Source organism: Brassica rapa, chromosome A08 (assembly GCF_000309985.2).
Source record: "Brassica rapa cultivar Chiifu-401-42 chromosome A08, CAAS_Brap_v3.01, whole genome shotgun sequence".
Taxonomy (NCBI): Eukaryota; Viridiplantae; Streptophyta; class Magnoliopsida; order Brassicales; family Brassicaceae; genus Brassica; species Brassica rapa.
Genome location: NC_024802.2, coordinates 11,290,607 through 11,309,877, shown reverse-complemented (window position 1 = coordinate 11,309,877; position 19,271 = coordinate 11,290,607). Strand labels below are relative to the sequence as shown.

The 19,271-nt window shown below is 30.1% G+C and overlaps 3 protein-coding genes across 3 annotated transcripts; 2 read left to right on the top strand and 1 right to left on the bottom strand.

The window, feature by feature from the left end:
- Positions 1-2,593: 2,593 nt before the first annotated feature.
- Positions 2,594-7,625, top strand: LOC103834084 (F-box/kelch-repeat protein At3g13680-like). Its single transcript, XM_009110141.3, has 2 exons — positions 2,594-5,215; positions 5,311-7,625. Exon 2 carries the CDS (start codon positions 5,346-5,348, stop codon positions 6,552-6,554), a length of 1,209 nt encoding a protein of 402 aa, XP_009108389.1. The 5' UTR covers positions 2,594-5,215; positions 5,311-5,345; the 3' UTR covers positions 6,555-7,625.
- LOC103834082 (transcription factor MYB98-like) lies at positions 4,350-10,418 on the bottom strand. Its single transcript, XM_009110140.2, has 3 exons — positions 8,472-10,418; positions 8,195-8,321; positions 4,350-8,096 (listed from the first exon to the last, which is right to left on the bottom strand). Exons 1-3 carry the CDS (start codon positions 9,146-9,148, stop codon positions 7,620-7,622), a joined length of 1,281 nt encoding a protein of 426 aa, XP_009108388.1. The 5' UTR covers positions 9,149-10,418; the 3' UTR covers positions 4,350-7,619.
- Positions 10,419-17,079: 6,661 nt separating this feature from the next.
- On the top strand, positions 17,080-18,891 carry LOC103834081 (receptor-like protein 51). The gene has a single exon (XM_009110139.3). The coding sequence runs from the start codon at positions 17,326-17,328 to the stop codon at positions 18,619-18,621; it is 1,296 nt and encodes a 431-aa protein (XP_009108387.2). The 5' UTR covers positions 17,080-17,325; the 3' UTR covers positions 18,622-18,891.
- Positions 18,892-19,271: the final 380 nt, after the last annotated feature.

Sequence of the window (19,271 nt, the reverse complement as noted above, 5' to 3'; positions counted from 1 at the left end):
AAGCTTCTCTGCCATTTCTTTGCCTGTAAGAATTGTGCCTTGTGGTGTAAGAAAAGTGGTGCGTTGAAACGGTGGAGACCAGATTCCACTTTTCTGGTAATCGAACTGAAACTCAGACACGTCAATGTACTTGTCAAGAAGCTTGTCTGAAACTGGTTTTGATACGTTCTGACTTAAAACAGAGGAAGATGAAGATGGAGAATCAGACATTGTCAGTTTATAAAATTAAAGACAAAACAGAAAGTTTTTGATTGGAGAGTTTCAGATTCATGAGGAAAGGTTTGATGGAGACTTTTGTGGTAATGACAAAATAATGGGGTTTTCAGCAAAATAATGGAGGATGAGTGGGAAGGAGCACAGAACATTTGTCTGTTTATTTTTTATTTTTTTTGTTTCTTTGCTAATAGAAAAGATGCGTTGATTTTGGGCACAGAGTACAAATCATTGAGTGCTGTTTTCCTTTCCAAGAATCATTGTGCTCTTTCACATGGCAAATGTTAACCTACACGTGAGATTTTTTTAAATAGTACTCTCTCCGTTTTAAATTACTTGTCGTTTTAGATTTCGGCACACAAATTAAAAAAACATTTAATTTTGAATATTTACTATATAAAAATTTCATTTCCAATACACCTAACCATATTTCAACCAATTCAAAAATATATTAAAATATAAAATCAATAAATTTTGCATTGAAATTATAAAGCGACACTTAGAGGTTGATTGTTTGTGGTTTTTGCTTTAGTTTTTGGTTTTTGTGTTTGCAAAAACTATTTTTCATCCAATCAAGTTTTAGTTTTTAGTTTTTGTTTTTGTAGAAACCATTTGATTTGCCAATCAAGATTTCTAATAAATAGATTCCCTAAAATTTAGGGAAACTAGTTTTTGAAAAGTTTAACCAATTTGTGAAGAAAAACCAAAAACCAACTTTTGTGAGCTTTTAAAAGGAAAAACCAATTTTGATTTTTTTTGGTAGAAATTAGCAACATTTAATTAATTAATAAATAATATTTTCATAAAGATAAATAATCATACAATTTTTGGTACATTAGCTATAATTTAAAAAATAATGTGATATAATTTATTTGTGTTTAATATCTGTAAAATAAATTTATATAGTTTATAAATAATATTAGTTAATTTTGAAACTTAGTTATTAATTTCTCTATATAAATAATAGAATAATTTTAATAATTACTAGTCACATTATAAATAACTAAATTATAAAAACATAATATGTTTTAGTAATACAATATATTGTATTAGTCATGAAAAATAAAAATATCCATTCAATTTTAAGAAAATATAAATAATTTATATGAGAAATTTTATAATTAGTTTCAAATTTTTAGTATTTTTATTTTTATATAATTTATAATATTTAAGAAAAACAATTTCTATTTATATAAGAAAAAATTCTAAGTAGTTTCAAACTTTTAAATATTTTTATTTTTTTGCAATTTATATAAATTTTATGATAAATATTTTATTATAATATAATTTTTTATAAGACTATAATAATTAAAATATGTTATTGTATTTTATTTTAAAATAATTATCACAAGATTTTGATAATTTTAATTGTAAATATAAATATTTATTTCTATTTTGTTGTATTATTTCAAAGTAACGCATTAATTAATTTTTGAAAAATAAAAAAATACTGCAAAACCAAAAACTAAAATCAAAATCTAAAAACCAAAAACCAAAAACCAAACTAAAAACCAAAATCTAAAAACCAAAAACTAAAATCTAAAAACCAAAAACTAAAACTAAAAACTAATGAAACAATCATCACCTTATTTTAAAACAAAATTTTTACCCTAAAACAACAAGTAATCTGAAACGGAGAGAGTACTTCTTTTGTTTCATGGAGTAATAAATATTGTTGTCTAGTAACAAAATAAGTGTCATTTAAAATTTTAATGCAAAATTTATGAACTTATTCTTCATTTTAATTTTTAATGTTTTAAATATGATTAGGTGTATAGACAATGTTTTGAAACCCGACCCAAACCCGCGGTCGAACCGGTAAACCCGGTGACCCAGAAAAAAATCCGGTTTGAGTTTTATGAAAAACCCAATATTTAAAAACGCGCAAAAAACCGTAAAAACCCGCAAAAACCCATTAAACCCCAGAATCCGATACCGGTTGAACCGCCGGTTGAACCAATAAATAACTTTTACTCTTTTTTTAGTTTTTAGATTATGTTTTATATTCTAAGTTTTCAATTAAAAATTTAGATGCTGACAAAAAAAGGTTAGGTTTTCCCTTTTCAGTTTTATATTTGTAATTTTTAGATTTTGATGAATATTTTTCACTATGCCACCTAAAAAAAAAAAGTGGACGATGATAAAAAAAACCAAAATTAGTTGATGTGATTTGTCGTTAGTTTATTTCTGTTATTGACAATTTATTACAATGATCTTTTACTTTTAGTTTAATTTGAATTTGAAGTTAATTTATTATTCAAATTAGATATTTAAATATTTGTGAGTTTTATATCTTGATTTTTTAAGATGTCATAACTCTTACTTTGTTACACAAAATTTTAAATAGTCTAAACTATTTTTTTTATATTTTCCATGTCAAATGAAAATAAAAATATAAAAACTAAAGTTAAGTATTTCTTAAATATTTTTTAAACAAAAAGTATATATATGTCCAAACTATTATTTTATGTTTTAAAAAATATTTAGAAACTATTAAACTTCAGTTTCTATATATTTATTTTCATAGCTAATATATTATTATATAATAAAATTAATTCATTTATTAACCCACGGTTCACCCGCGGTCGATCCAATGATCCAGCGACCCAGTAAGTCGTCCGGTTCAGTGTCCGGGTCGGGTTTAAAAACATTGTGTATAGGTAATTTTTATGAAAATATACAAAGTTGAATGTTTTGTTAATCTGTGTATAAATTTAAAATGACACTTCAAAATTTAAAATGAAACAGAGTAAATATATATACTGAAAAACAAAAATCATGTTAAAAAGATTAATGGTCTTGAAATAGTATACGAGTCCAATGAGTATCAAACTCCACTTATGACATTGAGGTATAGAACTTGATTGTGGTTAAAGTCTTTCCACAACTGTATCTTTTTACACTGCCAAAACTTTCCTACCATGTTTTTTGGTTGTAAAAGACAAAACACTAAAGTACTAATATCTTAGTCTGAAGATTTATTACTAAATATTAATGTTCGCAAACATACGACCACCTAGAGAATTAAAAGTTTCAAAACATATAAAAATTTGCTTAATTTCACAAAAACTAAAACTGTAGCTTTTTCTAATAAGGCACATAGACTATATATAAAGAACATGTGGTGGCTTTATATATATAGCAAAACATTCTTATAAATTACGTTGTTTCGGAAACCCAAAATGAAGTATGATTTCCAAAATATTTTTCCTAAAAGTCTACTTTATTTGTAAAGTTATTTCAAATGTTGAACCTCTTTTATATGATAGTTTTCAAATGTTGAACCTATTCTTGATATTGTTTTTAAAGGCTCTTCGATTCTCTTCTTAACTAGAACACATTTTATGATTTTAATATATACCTTTAGATACTATATATATTTATATATATATATAGCATTTATATCTTACTACTTTGAAAGATATTAAAATACATAATATTTTAAGATTGATTATAATTTTATTATTAATATGTATATAATAAATTAACATTAATATAATTATTATCTTTAATATGTTATAATTGTATACTTGAATATTATATAACATCATCTCAAATTCCAATTGAACATTTTCTATTTTGTATTATTCTCAAAAGGATAAGCAGTAAATATGTACAACTAATAATCTCCTAGAACTTTGATATAAATATTTATATTTAATGTTTATTTATATTTTTGGTAATTATTTTAAAATATGATAATAAATCATAGATCATCATAAATATCACAATAAATAATATAATAGCAGAAATATATATATATAATAATATTTTTTAAAAATTGGAATCTTATTTTTTAATATTTTTATAATTATATTAATATATAATTTTTATTACTAAAAAAATTCTTTCAGATTTTATGTAGTTTTTTAAATTATAATTTTCTAATCTCAGTATCATTAATTTCTTTTAATATGTACAAAATTTAGAAATATTTTCTTTTTTAAGTTTTGATAGTTATGTACTCCCTCCGTTTCGATTTAATTATCGTTTTAGAGTTTCAATGCAAAATTTATCAATAAGATTCTCCATTTTATTTTTCTATTAGTTGAAATATGGTTAGATGTATAGGTAATTGTGTTTTTGTTTTGAAAATATACAAAATCATACGTTTTCTTAATCTGGATGCATAAAGCTACAATGACAATTAAAATTTATAATCTTATTTTTAAATATAATTTAAATTTTAAAATTTTTGTTTCTGCATGGTGCAGTAAAACATTTAGTAATAAATATATAAATTAGAAACATATATATATGTTATATATATATTTACAGAATTATATACAAATTCTATAATTATTATATTTTATGTAATTTTTAGAATATTTTATTTATTAAATTTATTATTTTTGTTAATGAAATTTAAAAAGTAAATAATTTTTTTGTAATAAATTAATCTTATTTTATATTCTTGTAGAGTTTTTTTTATTAAAAATTTTTATTTTATTTTTACTGATCGAACCGGATATCCGGGTAAAATATAAAAAAAAATTGATATTCAAACAGTGAATATCCGGGTAGTTACGGACCAAATCGAATCGGTCACAAATATGCCTAAAAACAATGATATTTGATTCGTGCCTACCCTTAGAAACTCTTGCGTCATGTATATTTTTGTGAGTTATTCAAAAAAAATTCCTATCACTTATATTTTAACTATAAACTACAAATGTGTCAAAATATTAATTTCATAATAGAGAGATTCTGTTTAAATTATTGATCAGTATTTAAAGCTCTTCTTTCAGAAAAAAAAATGCAGTAAAGAGGCAAATAGCAACAAAATAAAGAGTTCCAACTTACAAAAAAAAAGGAAAAAAAAACTTGCGAGTGTATATATTCATGCCCATAACAGTTTAGTAAACCCATTATAAATTATTAAGCCCACGATGAATTAGGGTTAGATGTGTGTCGGCGTGTGTCTTATGCTTAGACACATACACGTGATACCTTATTTTCTTGTATCATCATCGATTTCTGCAGGTCATCGGTTCAGCCCTTTGTGAGTATTTGTGTCATTGTTATCTATATATGTTAATTGAATTAAGTTGATTCGCATCTAGTGTTGTTATGTTAATCTAATCATTATAAATGCAGCTAGCGTTTGTTGAAACTCGGATGAATGATCAGAAATGATGACGATGATGTGCGATCTTCCACATGATTTGTTGGGTGAGAAGATACTCGCCAAAGTTCCAATAACATCTCTAAAAGCAATACGATCTACTTGCAAACTATGGAATGTTTTATCCAAAGACTTTATTGTTGGTAAAACAACATCAAGGCAACATGAGTTTCTAGGGTTCATGACAATACGTAGTAAGGTTTGTTCCTTGAGATTCGGTCTCCGAGGAATCCACAATCAGGACGCTTTGGTTGATCCATCTACGAAGCAAGTAAGGTTACTTGATCAAGTTGAGATAACTAAAATATTTCACTGTGATGGTTTAGTCTTATGTGTCACTAAAGAGAACTCGAAGCTTTTGGTGTGGAACCCTTATTTAGGGCAAACAAAGTGGATCGAAACAAGAAAGCAGCTCCACAAGTCAGACATGTATGCTCTCGGATGCAATAACAATAGTAAAGTCCCTAACTATAAAATCTTGAGGCTACACTGTTGTTATGATTATTATAACCATGGCCGACTCAGTGGGTCTGAAATCTACAATTCTATGTCTGAATCATGGAGTGTTCTTGACCTCATTCCCGACTGTGAAATTGATTATTATCAACGCGGGGTGACTCTGAAGGGAGATACTTACTTTTTTGCTAGAGGAACTGCACCTCATGAAGTGGGAAATGATGCGGGCATAATAGGGCTTGGCGTTTTTATGCTATGTTTCGATTATACAAAAGAGAGATTTGGACCGCATCTGACTCTCCCGTTTACAATCACTGATAACCGCCACGAGGCTGTGGTTTTATCTTGTGTTAGGGAGGAGCAACTCGCCGTGCTTTATGAGAAGTCGCAATCTAACATATTGGATTTTTGGGTTACAAATAAGATTGAGTCTAATGTGGTGTCCTGGAGCAAGTTTTTGAAGGTGGATTTGACAATAAAACAACCGAGACACCCTTTGGTTCACAGGAATCATGGGAGCTTCTTCATTGACGAGGAGAAGAAAGTCGCTGTGGTTTTCGATATAGGCTTAAATGACTCATCCAGGCACTACGCAACAACAGCTTTCATTGTTGGAGAAGAAGGATACTTCACATCAGTGAACATCGGAAAAGAACCCACAAGGTCTGGAAGTTCTCATCCTCCACTTGTGTCTTCTTCTTATCTTCCAAGTTTATTACAAATCAACCAACCACACCAAAGGAAAGAAACAGCTGTCTAGTTTTACCTTGATTTGTTTCTTGTATCGTCCACTTTTTTCATGTCATTTTGAACAAATGAGAGGCATTTTCACAAAAATGTCTAGTACCAAATTCTTTTATTAGTTCTGTAATTCTTCAACCACAAAACTCATATGAGCCTTTACCAGAGGAAATTGAGATGTTTTGATTTCAATTTATTCTCATTGTGTTTGAGACATATATTCCAGAAGAAATTGCAAAGCTCGTGACACAGAAGGAAACGAACTTCGAAGATTAGTTTACGTCTTCATAGAGAAGAGACCTTGATATGAGTATCACAAGAAGGCTGGAGCAGAGAACACATTGGGAAAAGCTTCAAATTCAACACATAATGTCTGCGTTTTTAAGAAATGCTCTATTCATTCTTAATCTTGGTTGTTATCACTTCGTCAACAATAGCAAAGCCCTCAGTGAAGCAATAGTTTTCTTTTTATGTCTTAATAAGATTTGCAAAAAACGGATTTGACTGGGAGAGTTTTCTTTGCGTTTTGGGTTGTTCTTTGTCTTTATCCTTTCCTTAAAGATCTTATGAGAAGACAGAACAGAACACCCACCATTGTTATTCACTGGTCTATCATTGCTTGCTTCTGTGTTTTTTCTTGTTTTGGTTCGAATCAATCCTTTCCTATCTAGGACTGATACGACCTCCTTTCCCCAGAACTGCCTTTTGATCGATTGCTAAGAGATGACTTTATGTATGTTAGGTTTTGTAATATTCTTGTTGTACAAGTTAGGTTTTGGGGTCTCTGTTACTACAGCATGTTAAACTAATCTTCACCTTCTTAAATACATATAAATACATTTTTTTTATTTCTCATCAAAAAAATGCAAATTATTAATGCAAACAAACATTTACAAGAAAATGATTAAAATATGAAATCATTTGGTTTCATTTGAAAGAAACACACACTGTTGTAACATGTAAAGTTGTAAACATAAAATATAGTTATGTTGTTTTATTGAGTGGAATTATTTTTGTGGTGGAATCTCTCTCATACCAAAAAAACGAAACCAAAAAAAAAAACTAAAGAAAAGAGCAATACAAATCATATTCCATGAACAAAAGCATCGATGTCAGCCTGAGGAAAATCATCAAGCAACGAGTCAATGCTACATCCTTCCTCAAGCAGGTTCTCATTAAATCCGAAGCCATCAGCAAACACACATTCAGGCACAACCCTGTCTTGTCCATAAAACTTCTCTTCCTTCTTCTTCTTCTCCTCAACCGCCACAATATCCTTCTTCTTGTTACTTTCTTTGCGTCTACCTCTTGCAGGAACAGAAGAAGACGACAAAACTCCCAAATCCAAGCTCTTAATGTAATCCTGCAATAGAGAAGGTCTTGGATACTTAGACCTACACTTTCTCTTGGAGAATTGTCTTCGTTTTGTTGCGTTCCAATGGTTCTTGATCGAGTTTTCTGTTCTTCCAGGGAGTCTTTTTGCAATCTCAGCCCATTTGTTTCCAATCTCTTTATGAAATTCTATCAACACTCTGTCTTCGTCTTCACTCCATGTTTCTTTCTGTGAAAAATATATTCATAATTAATCTCTCAAACACTATTTAATATTTGGTTTCCATAATCATCACGACATGAATCTTGGTTACTAGTTGTTAATACCTTAATGTCAGGTCTCAAATGGTTATGCCATCTCTCTCTACATTGCTTCCCAATCCTTCCTGGTAACACTTGGGCGATGTGTGACCATTTCCTCAATCCGTATTTTTCCACAAGCTGAACTAATATCCTATTATATATCAAAATATATTACGGTTTTATTGGTAACAATTGTTAGTAATCTTGCGTAATAAGTATATATATATAATGAGACTATATATATCGTCAGAAATATTGATTATGCAGTATGATCGTAAGCTTTATATTGTTAATAACGAACTTGTCTTCTTCAGCAGTCCATTGTCCTTTGACTAAGGTTGTATTATTCTTTCCTTTCCATGATGATGAAGACGATGATGAAGACAAGTTTCTTGTCAGAAAAGGTTTGGTCTTGTTGAAACTCATCGCTTTATAACAATTATTATCTGCAGAAACACATGAAACTTCATCTGGCATCATGAAGTTCGTAGGCTTGATTATTGCCGTAGGAGGGTATTCAAAAGGGAGCATCCTCATCATCATCATGTTGTTTTGTTCCAAGTCAACAGGATTATGTTCATCGACCAAACTGATCTCTTGGTGATGATGATCACGAGTGAAGTACTGATTGTCTGAAGCTTGGAAATGATGATTCATCAAATGTGGCTTAGATTCATAAAAGTCGACCAAGTTTTCTTGGTAAGAGCAATGTTGCAAGGGAACCTTATTGATACAAGACAACGTCCTTGGGGCACCTAGCAAAGAAGGATTTGAAGACGTAGAGCCATGATGATGATGACAGTGATGATCAAACTGATGATCATGATCAAGATGGTGAAAATCTTGAAGAAAACTTGTGGGCTTTGATTGGTCAACGACTTCGAATGGAAAATCTTCTTCTTTCATATGTTCTTCATCACGTGTGAATTTAGTTAGGTTTAGAGGTGCAAAACCACTCTCGTCGACGTAATTCTCCATATTTTTCGGAAAGAGGAGAAAAAACTAATTAATTAGTAAAAAAAAGTGAAGTATTTTTGCTTTTCTTGTGTGTTGCTTTGTTCTTTCTCGTATTTGTAAGGTAGGGGAAGAATGAAAGACATTTAATGTGTGTTCTTACTATGCCCATTAATTTGTTAGTAAAAATATAACGTTTAGAGTTTGTTGTAGCATTAGTGTTATTAAATTTAATTAACGTTTAGAGTTTGTTGTAGCATTGTGTTATTAAATTCAACCATGTCTTAAAAGATGGAAGGAAAAAAATAATTGAGTAAATTAATTTCAAAGTTTAGACATAGATTGCAGCAAGGAAAGAAAATCTACTAATGTAGTTTTAGTGATATATTACTAAGTACAGTATAGTTCATGCTTATTTTTCCCTTTGAAAGATTGTAAGATGTATAATTTTGATGAAAATGTAAATAAAATGAAAATCAAGTAAAGAAAATGTGAGATAAAAATTTATGTCGACGTTACCACTGGGTGTTGTTGAATTTGGGGTAAACATAGTTGAATGTTTGTGAAAACGCTAGTATGAATTTAATCTAGCTTTAGTGTGTTAATAATTCGTTTATTTTAGATTTATTTAGTCCTGTTTGGTTAATTTCTGACAAAAGGTAGTAATTGAGTCAACAAAAAATGTAATTACAATTTTAATGCTAAAGATTATTTTGACCATTTAGCTATAAGGTCTGGTCTAAACATATTTCAAGAAGAGAAACATCTTCGTTTGACGTACAAAAGAATATCACCTTCTATGCTGGATTTGTGCATTCGTAATGTCGTCTTATGTAAGAGATTTCTTTATTTTCTTTATCGGCTGATCCAGTCACGAAAAAACTACCGTTACATAATACTAGTTTGAATATCATATTGTTTCATTCGAGTAACGTTATGAATAACCAGATTGTATATTACTAAACTATCATGTAGATTGAAATTCAAGCCTAAATTAATCAAGTAGCAGAAATTTATGTAAAAGTTTGTATTACTGATCATTTAGTCTTGATATAACTTCATTGATGGGATCAAAACTTAAAACATGGATCTCATGGACCCAGAAACCCAGTGCCGTGCGAAGGTTTTCGGAGGTCCGAGGCGAATTCAAAAATATATTTTACATGATATATTTTTAATAATATATATATATATATAACACTCAAAATTTTTGAATTATTACATAAACATTTTCTAAATTTTCTTCACCAAAATTTTATAAAATAAAATTTTAAATCATGAACAAAAAGTATGAATTTGTAATATAAATACAAAGATATAAATTTTTGATTGAAATGTTGGTAGCTGTCAAAAATGTAAATCTTAGCATTTAAATTAACTATAATAAACTATATATTAAAAATATTATATTTTCTTTATCAAATTCTCATAAATATATAAAATAAATCTAACTCATAGCATATAAAAAAAAGAGCAATGTGATCAAATATTTACAGTTTTTTAGAAGTAGAATCTTTATAGTTTTATTTAAAATATAGCAAAAATGATTACAAACCTAGTTACTTTAAACAGAAGTCCAATTTAAATTCCAATAAAAACAAAAATCTAACTAATATAATATGTTAACTACCATGTAAAAATATTTTCTTTTTATAATTTGAGGCCCTAAAATTTTTACAAAATTTGGGGGCCCTAGGCGAATACCTTTTTAAAAGGTTCTAAGCACGGCTCTGCAGAAACCTAGACCACGTGGTCGCTTCATGCGCAAGTTATCTATCGTTATCTTCTGTCTACACCAAAAGAATCGGAAAAAATGCGAGAACCCAACGGAATATATATGAAAATATGGACTCGAACTCGATATGGGTTCTTTGATCACACATGAAGATTAAAACAAAACTCCATATGAGATATAGACAATAAAAGCATAGGGTAATATCAAAGCTTATGGGCATGCTGTTTAATCAGACGCTATCTCCCTCGTCTGTGGTGTTCAAAGAAATCAACAGGCAGGTCATAAACTCCATCTCAGCACTGAGGACTAGGAAGAAATTCAGAGCCCTCATGAAGCTTTGGCTAATCTGATCCTATGTGTTGGATCATAGGTTCCTCTTTGGGCTTCTCATGAACCCCATGCTATCTCTCTTTTGCAACTAACAATCCCCTGTTTTTATTTCTTTTTGCCAGGGTATTGTTTTGTATAGGTTAACTACTCTTGTAGACTAATCTTCATCGTTTATGATAATTTATATTCTTAGCAAAAAAAAAAAGCTTATGGGCAAGCAGATTTTGTCGAGAAGATTAAACACTCTCGTTTGCTTACTTTTAGATCCCTACGTCTTAATTTAAAATGTTTTGAGTTTAAGTATATCTAAAAATAAGAGTTAACTCCGGATCTATTAAAGACACATACCTAACCTACGGAAGGACATATCCGCAGCCGTAATGAGCAAAACAATATGACTTAATTTCTACAGCAGGAGAATCAAACCAGGAATATGTTTGCATCCAAGGCCCATCCACTACCACTGGACCACTGAACTATTTTCAGTAACCAGAACCAGTGCCGGTCCGAACCAATTTGGCGCCTAAAACGCACTCATAAAATTATGCCCCATAAATATAACTAGTTTACTGTATTTTTAATATATAATCAACATACATATTATTAGAACTTAATTAGTATCAAAAATAAATATAAACACACAAACAATTCTTGCAAAATCATTTGACCAATTTTGAATAACCATGTTGCTGTGAGCTTGAATTATTATTCTATTGAAAATTCAATTAATTGATTCTTAGTTCTATTTTAGCATTTATATACCAAAAATTGTATATTATAGCAATACATATGATCAAAATCACCTTAAAATTAACACCAATTAGTTTAAAAAAAAATATTAACACCAATTTCATTTGAGAAATGCCTCACAGAATATCAGAGCATAGTTTACAATATTTTGCTTTTAGATTTTTAAATTTTTTTAAATAATTATAAAAATCAACAGAAAAACAAAGGAACAGAGAAAATGTGGTAAATTCGAGATTGGGAGAACCAAGAAAAAATATCTTCTTTAAAAATAATTAGGATTTTAACTAGTTATATAATTTATTAATGACTAATATAGTTTTGTAATAAAAGTAATTAAGTTTGTTAGAAAAGGAAACCAAACCGTGAGGTCAAATCTTTATTACTACTTTCCAAAAGAAAAATAAAAAATAATAAAAGGGTGAAGTGTCGAACTCGTGACCATAGTACGGGAAAAGCAACACCCAAAACCATTAAGACAAAGTGACTCTACTAACATTTGGTGCCCTTTAAAATATATGTATACTCTGGCGCCTAAAGCTATTGCTTTACCAGCTTTAGCACAGGGCCGGGCCTGACCAGAACACAACCCTACTTTTAGATATACTTTTTTGAACACGTTCAAGGCCCATCTACCAGACCACTGAACCATGTTCAATAATCGGAACACAACCCTATTTTTAGATATACTTTTTACTGAAAATGGTTATATTTAATATTCATACTAGAGTTTGATCTGTACATCACACGAGTGTTAGTTTTACTTTTTCATATATTAATATTTGTTTTTCATATCACCCTTATATATTTTAGACATGTCACCATATAACTAATTGTATATTATTATATTCTTACAAAACATATTGTGTAATGTAAATGTGATAATTTAATTTTATATTTCAAATTAGCCTTTGTATCGTATATTTTTAAAGTATATTGATTATATTCGTGTTTTCTGGCATTTTTGATTGGAGAATCCCCTATATATTCATCCTGGAGCATTATAACATATTTTTGTAGCCATATGTCATCATGAAAATAGTTTTTAGAATTGTTAGAAAAATAAATTGATCCATATAAACATATACTATGTTTTTTTTTATTAAACTAACTATCAAATTAATTAGTAGTGTACAAAATAATATGTTTGTATTTCCTTAAATAAAAGGTACGGAATTACCTAATATGATTGACATATATATGATAATTAATGATTATGAATAATACATATTTGAGATAAAAATTGTAACCTATCTCTTTTCTGTTTAATATTATATTATTAAAATAAATTAAACAATCACATTAAACATATAATAAAAATAGATTTTTTCATATATTTTATATTTTGAATTTTTTAAAACGACTATAAATTACTAAAAATGGTAAAAGTCCCACATTGAAAATTTTGTGATCAATGGTTTAATTTTTTTTTGTTCAAACAAGCTACAAATATCATATATCGTAGAAGTGGGCGTTCGGATACACGTTTGTGTTCGTATCGGGTATTTCAGTATAAAGGTATATAACCCTTTTGGGTATTTCTACACTTCAAGTCGGGTTCGGGTATTTTATGTTCGGATTTAGATATTTTGGGTGTGGTTCGGATATTAAATTTTGAAGAAAAAATAAATAAATTATTCATTGTTTAATTTTTTGTATTTAAAATATATTTTAACTTAACTGGTTTTCTAATTTTGAAAAGATTAACCTATTAATTGGTTTGGAGATAAAACTTTTAAAATAGAAAGACACTAATTTAATTGTTGTTTTGAAATTTTAGAGGCAACTTTATTAATGCAAGAAACAAAAGCTTGATATGTATTTTAAGTGAGTAGCAAATGATTTTGTCCATAATTATATGTATATTATTTTGAGCAATAAGCATCATTAATATAAATATTTTGAATAAAATGAGAGAAGTAAACTATAAATATAGGGTTAAGTATACTTATGTTTGGTTATCTTCAGATATCTATTCAGGTTCAGATATTATCCGTTCAGATTCAGATATTACCCGAACTGGTGAAATAAGTAATTTTGTTTGTTTGTTCAAGAATTAGATGATTTTTTTAGACCGAGCTGGTAAATATATACTAGACAGACATTTATATTTCGAGTCTGCACTTATATTCTATAACAGCTTGATATATTATATTTGAACACTAACCTGTTAATATTGTTTGCCGGTGATTTTTTTTCAAAATTTTGATTCTTAGATATGTATCTGGAGTGAAACTAAATTTTAAAAATGTCAATTTTTAAATTGACACTTATGTAATTCACCGAATTCATAAGAAGTTAAAAAAAACTTAACTCATATCAATGGAACAAAGACGAGAACAAAAGCACGATTTTATAGATGTAAAAAATGAATCACTTTGGAGAGTCAATAGTAAACAAATCGAAAGTAGAAAATCTAATCCCCTTTCGTCATTATACAATCGATGATGCCTATTTGGTTTTGGTGATTTGTGTCAGCCGCAAAACTTAATTTCTTTTTGTGCATATGAAGTCTTAAAAGTAATTAAAATGAGATGTAATACGTTAACTCTTCAACAACAATGATTCATTTAAGAGATCAACATTTGTATTCGTCATTTTATAATTGATAAAGATTGTAATGTTGCAAAATGTTAAAAACCATTTAATAAATAAACTTTATTATAAAAATTCACTTTGCGCATGCACTGCAGGTTATCATCTAGTATATTATTAAAATTCCATTTTTGAATATGTGGTCCGGAATACTGCAACCATAATTGGATATTTAATTGTGTAGATGTTTAAAATGTGATAGGTTTTAGTTATAGAAGTGAAATAAATGTATAATATATTAATGATAAAAGTTAAGATTTGGTTCGAGAAATATTATAATTTAAGTTAAGTTTCAAAAAAAAAATTAAAGTTAAATTTTAATTATTAGTTCAATAGCATAAGTTGTAATTATTAAAATGAAGCAAATTTTAATTTTAAAAAGTATTTCAGTTTTAATAATATATATATATATTATTTTTGTCAAACTTGGACAATAACACAGCAATGCCGCTACCACAAACCATTTAAACTATATATAACTTGTGGTCTCCTCAATAAATATTCAGATAAACTTCGAATGATAGTTACCCTAAGATAATACAAATATATAAATTTTACTTCCAAATATACTACTAAGAAAGTACTATAAATACAACAATAATTAGGGTTTAAAGCTTCCATATATAAAAGTGAAGGCCTTAAGGAAAAAAAAAACAAATTCCTGCATGAATTTTGGACAGTCTAGAAGACATGTGCATAAAATAATGAGCTGTGAAATTACATTTTTTTTTTTTTTTTTTTTTTTGGAAACACGAGCTGTGAAATTACATATAAAACTAAATTGACTGAGATAAACCTTACATAAACTATTTAAAATTGTCTAAACCAACATTAAGGAAAATGCCAATTATCACTCTATTGAACATTGGTTGAAACAAGTGGTGGCCTAATGGTAACTGGTAAATAGCTCTGTAAATAGTGTGATAAATCCGTTGTTTCTCTGAATCAGATTTTTACTAAGAAACTTTTTACTCCCATTTGCCTAATTACGAATGGTGTCATACTTTAAACTCCAGTGAATAAGATTAATTGATAGTTATATTCACATTGAAAGATTAGGTATGACTCTTGTGGCAACCAGTCTTATAAAAACACATGTTCAATCGTTTGTTGTGTTCTTCATATATAAAAACGGAATTATTTAACAATATTATTTTCAATACTCAACTGATTAATATGAAAATAATAAGAGTATAATGATATTATTTTTATGTTTAGTATCTAAAGTTTTATTTATCTCACTTTCATCTTTATTATTTATTTATTTTTACTTTTGGCATAGTTTATGCATGAATTGGTTGTTTGTCGGATTTTTTTGAAAAATATAAAAAATAATGAATTCTTCCAAAACCATAATTTAGTAGTACTTTTGGAAGTTCAAGATTTTAATTCGTAGCTTTAGAAAACAAAACATAAATTGGGTTTTTTTTAAGGAAACTGGCCATATTAATATTTTTTAATTTAGAAAATAATAATATATATTTTAATTTATAGGATAATTCTTTCAAATAGCATTTTAAAGTTTTTTGTCACAAAATAACCCTAAAAAAAAGAAAATAACCAAAATAGCCCTTTTTTATTTTGAAATTTTTAATTTGTATTTTTTATTTTTAAAAATTTGAAACTTTATTCCCAAAACTCCACTCCTTAACTTTAAACCCTAGGATAAAAATCTATTTTTACTCTTTAATAAAACTTATTTTGGTCATTTTCTTCATTAAAAGCTATTTTTGTGACAAAAACTTAAAAAAGATTTCCTTGAGTCTCTAATTTATATACTAAAAAAAATTTCTTCAATTTATTCGTTCCTTTTATATAAAAAATAATACTCCTAGTATGTATTGTTTTAAAAAGTTCGTTGCTACCTAACCTCTTAAATTATGCATTAACTTTGAGAAAAAATGTTGTTTTCAGCTTTCTGATTAATCTGCATGTATATGCAAAAAATATAGGATATTCATGTATTTTTCATAAATTTGAGTTCTGTACCAAAACTTTTAGAAGAGCTTTAGTTATTCTTGTATGGGGTTTACAAAAAGAAGAAGAAGAAGATTCCTATGATATTCTTCTTGTCCCCACTCAATGCATAAGGCCTGGAGTGATGCTAATATCGATGAACTTTCTTTTACAAAAGTAAAATCAAGAGACTTAACTTACACGATCCCTCCGATCCAGAGCATAAATCATCCGGTGAATTCACATTTGGTGGTAATGCACATAGAACCTTATATTCTTTACTTTTGTCAGTGTTTGAATGGTTACAATGAATCAGAGAAAATGTAAAGCAAGCAGAAAACTATGGTTAGTGCAGATTCACTAATGATTTGTACAAGTTTATTAACTATCATAGATTAACAATTTTTCACATTTTGAGAACTGTAAACATTTAACTTGTGTTGATTAACCTCGATTGTTTTACAATGTAGTCATTCCTTCCACACTCTTCTTTCTCTTTTAATATTCTTTTGATGTACCGCAAACAATCTTTTGTTAATTTTTCAGATTATCCGTATGTTTACATTCGTCAAAATGTCCCAAATGGTAAACATAGTACGACACAACACCCAAACAAAAAAACATCACTATCTACAACCATAGTTCTACACTAACGCAACAAAAATTCAATGGATGTGAAGAAAATTCATGAAAGAAAAAAGAAGAATAAATAAAGGTCAAAATCGTAATTAAACCACAATAGAAGACTAAAATATAAAGAGTTCCCAACTGTCACATGACCCATCTTTGAAAAACCCAATCTTCCTCTTTCTTCAGACACACTTCCTCTCTCTTCAACATGAAACCTCTGTCACCGTCATTACCGTTACTCCTCCTCCTCCTCCTCTCATCCACTACCTTCGCCGCTCCTTCCCTCTCCCCGACTCCTTCTCCAACCATCTCTCCCATTCCTCGAACCTCTCCTCGCACCTCCTCTTCCCCATTAGACCCAAAACACCTCAAAGCCCTCGAATCCCTCAACATCCCCACCGCCAAAAACCCCTGCGACCACCGTCCCACCTCCAAACCCCCCTCCACCGTCGTCACCTGCGACGCCGGCTCCCCATTCCGCCTCGTCACATCCCTCTCCTTCACAAACTGCTCCTCCGACCTCTCCATCTCCTCCGCAGCCCTCAGAGCCCTCTCCCCCTCCCTCGCCTCCCTCTCTTTCCTCAACTGCCCTTCCCTCTCCCCTCCTCCTCGCCTCCCCACCTCCCTCCGCTCCTTCACCGCCACCTCCTCCTTCCTCCGCCGCCGCAAAGGCCTCTCCGGAGTCTACCTAGCTCGCCTCGTCAACCTCACCGACCTCACCGTCTCCTCCGTCCCCGTCTCCACCTCCGGTCTCTTCGTCATCCTCGGAAACATGGACAAGATCGTCTCCCTCACCGTCTCACACGCCAATCTCTCCGGCAACATCCCTAAGTCCCTCCACTCGAATCTCACATTCATCGACTTATCAGACAACCTCATCAAAGGCTCAATCCCCACTTCGATCACTCAACTCTCCAACCTCAAATCTCTAAACTTGTCCTCAAACTCCATCTCCGGCGAGATCCCCGACAGCATCGGCGACCTAATCTCCTTAAAGAACATGTCTTTATCCTCAAACAAGCTCTCCGGACCAATCCCTGACTCGATCTCCTCCCTTCCAGACCTCACCCACTTAGATCTGAGCGGAAACCAGCTAAACGGCACCGTTCCGAGGTTCATCACCAAGATGAAGAGCCTCAAGCACTTGAATCTCGCTAACAATAACTTCCGTGGAGTTCTTCCGTTCAATGCGAGCTTCTTGAAGAAGCTTGAGGTGTTTAAAGTGGGAGGGAACAGTGATCTCTGTTACAACCGCACTGTGCTGTCTTCGAAGATGAAGTTAGGGATTGCTCAGTGTGATAAACACGGGTTGCCTTTGTCTCCGCCGCCGCAGAAGGAGGATTCGAGTTCTGATTATGATTACGGTAGTGAAGATGAGACTAGTGTGAAGAAGAAGGAAGAGAGTCGTGGTCCTAATAAGGTTGTGCTTGGTGTTTCCATTGGACTTGCTTCGCTTGTGTTCTTGATCATTTTCTTGATCCTTTGCGCCAAATGGTGTGGTTGATTCCGACAGGAAAGCTGTAAGAAGACGATGATAGTGATTCTTTGGAGAATAACCGAACCGGTTCTCCGCATTAATCCCGGTTTAGTCTATTCTTTATTTGCTATTTTACTTTTGATTTTTTTTTTTTTTTACATTTGAGTGGGTATAATTAATTAGTAGCTATTGTTTTTTTTTAAAAAAAAATTAGTTTGTTGTAATTTTGAGTGTATGTTTTCAAAAGGATTATTTTGTAATAATTATTGAATTATTCTTATCAATTATTTTCTTCAACAAACATTTGTCATCATTAGTTGTGTACTTCTGTTTATGTAAATACTGCACATGCGGGGGTTGAACACTTGAACATGGTTTAGTTGACAAAACTAGATTTGAACTTGTCATTAGTTCATATCTTCACCAGATTATTAATGATTGAAAATGATATTTTTTTTAAAAACATTGACTAAATATAAAATTGAGTAAATTAAATAACGTGGTTATGCTTTCCGTTGAAGCAATGTTACTATCATGGAACTATGGAAGACATAGAGATCCAGCCTGTTCATGTTCTTCTATTGCTTCGATTGTCAAAGATTTCATCAAGGACCGTACCAACCGTAAACCAGGCTGGTACTAACATTTTAGTACATGAAACATTTCAATGGTCACCA